Genomic DNA, 2,373 nt, shown 5'->3' on the forward strand with positions numbered 1-2,373 from the left:
TTTACGAAGGATCCAGAAAGGTTTCTGTATAAGATTAAAATAAATTCTAACGAGTTAGAACCAAATCTTATCAGTTATTTTCATACATAAAAGAATGCGCACATACATATAATTTTTCCGAATCTGAATAACAAACGCACATTTATAGTACGTGTAAGTTTCACGAATTTTACGATTATATTCGTCAAAATATTTATGAAATTAACTTTTGGAGAATAATTTTACTATGAAATTGGTTATAAATTTGTTTGCAGAAAAATGATTCATGATTTTCTTTACTTCGTTCTGAAATAAATATATATTTCATCTCTTTTCACTATCTGACTTTAAAACAAGTCCCTATTAAACGTCCCCAGAGAGGAGGGTTAAATGGCATACTAATGTCACCCCCGGACTCTTAGTAAATAAATTCTGGGCAATCTGAAACGGTGCCCACTTACCCAAATAAAATCTTTTGAACAGTAGTAAATGACAGCAGTGATCAAACACATGATTACATGTATGAAGTGTTTATACAACCTCTATAGTGAAAACATGCCTGATACGGGCACCGATAAGCTGTACAAATGTACTCTTAATTTCACATTTGCACCGTATTGTTTCAGCTCAGCTGTCGTTCAAGAGGGAAATGTTTTTCGTTTAAAATTTTGTTGTTGTAATCTTTATTCTAATTTGTTTTACGTAGTTTACGGGTTTTTTTAATCATAAACTATATACTTCATCTATGAACATCAGATTATATACTTCAACTATAAAGATGTTTGTCCAAAGTTTTCGTAGTATATAATATAAATAAAATAAATTATTACGTAGAATATATGGTTCGGTTTGAATTTAGATTTAATGACAAATTACTTTACATTAGTTTTCACATTTAACATGGCTCTTCAATTCTTTGCTTATTTTGAGTATTGCAATACTTAATTTTATATTCATTGCCACAAAAAACTCCTTGGCAATCGAAAATATGTTTTAATCACTAAAACTGGGGTATTTGTTAATGTCATTATCTCCAAAATTCTAAATCTTCAAATATTTGACTAGTATGCAGAAAAGAACCGTTTCAAATCTTGATTTAGAAGTTAACTAACTTTACCTCCATAATCCATCATTCTGGGCATAAACATGCCTCCTCTGGCAAACCACTCGTTTAAATATGGCTGAATCCCTTGATGTGAGGGAGACATTTTAAGTCCAGCAGGATTCATGGGGGAGTGAAAGGCACTCCCCGGTAAAACGGGTAACATAGGATGACCCGGTTGAGACCCATAACCGTACATCTGGTGGGCAGGGAATAGTCCATGAAGATGATTTGGCGGAATAACAGAACCTGGATGCTGCGGATTCAAAAGTCCCGGACGGGGAATAAAACTTCCGGTGGAGAAATTCAGAGAATTGGAGGGAGAGACACTAGACTCGGGACTAGAGGCACACCTGTGGCTGGAGCCCGAGGAAGAAGGCCGAGGGGAGCTGCACGGCGATCTCGGTGGTTCTTTTCTGGACGGTGTTTTGGAACTGCAGACTGTGGGAGACCTACGGGGTCCTCCATCTGTTTGTTCTTTGCTGCTTACTTTAGGTACTTTTTTTTGAGACACGTGATTTGAAAGTAAAGCATCGATACTGAAGGACATTTTGAGAGTCCCAATATTAGAAGTGTCCACAATCATGAAACGCACTGTTCGGGAATAAGATAAAGCCTTTAAGAATGTTGGTTCTTCACATTAATATTTTCTATTTCATCTCTTCTTTCTATTCTTGTCTTCTTATGTCAGTCCGTTCCTTGGCTTGACACTGCAAATTGTCTCCGAACTTGAGGTGTGTGTAGAATTCAAAAGTCTCCGAAATCTTTGCGCATGATAGACTAATCAATGTAGTACTTCCTTATGATTTTATCTTGTTCGTTCAAATGCGAATGTTAAAGGCGGGGCTTGCTGGACTTGTTCAAATATGGTTGTCAGTAAATAAGGCTGATAGCCCGTGCCGATAACAGATTGGCTCAAACTTATTTCACATCAATACACCTCCACTCAAATCAGCAAGAGCCCAAACCGTCCTTCTTTACATGCAAAACATTTACTATTTTAAATTTTTATTAAAATGATATTCTTTATAAATTATTTTCACCAAATTCGGTCTTGTGGTTCTAAAAATGGAATATTCGATGCCGTAAGATGCATATTTTGAGTAATCATTCTTAAATTAAAAGAAGCAAGGCGGACCGTTATCTTTATAACCCCTATTATCCGTCAGTAAATGACCACTCAGTTCTGTGGGGGACAGAAGCTAATCATTTTCAAAACCCGTTCAGCAATGCCCGTTATGAATGGCCCTCAATTTTCATCCTCTTGTGAAAGGGGTACTTCAGGACGATAA

General features: G+C 36.2%; 1 protein-coding gene across 1 annotated transcript in view; it reads right to left on the bottom strand.

The window, feature by feature from the left end:
- Positions 1 to 1,903, bottom strand: part of LOC128167491 (motor neuron and pancreas homeobox protein 1-like) — a 16,002-nt gene extending 14,099 nt beyond the window's left edge. The window contains exon 1 of the mRNA XM_052833251.1: positions 1,097 to 1,903. Within this exon, the coding sequence (XP_052689211.1) occupies positions 1,097 to 1,667 (571 nt within the window). The 5' untranslated portion in view covers positions 1,668 to 1,903. The remainder of the gene's footprint in view (positions 1 to 1,096) is intronic.
- Positions 1,904 to 2,373: the final 470 nt, after the last annotated feature.

Source organism: Crassostrea angulata, chromosome 1 (assembly GCF_025612915.1).
Source record: "Crassostrea angulata isolate pt1a10 chromosome 1, ASM2561291v2, whole genome shotgun sequence".
NCBI lineage: Eukaryota > Metazoa > Mollusca > Bivalvia > Ostreida > Ostreidae > Magallana > Magallana angulata.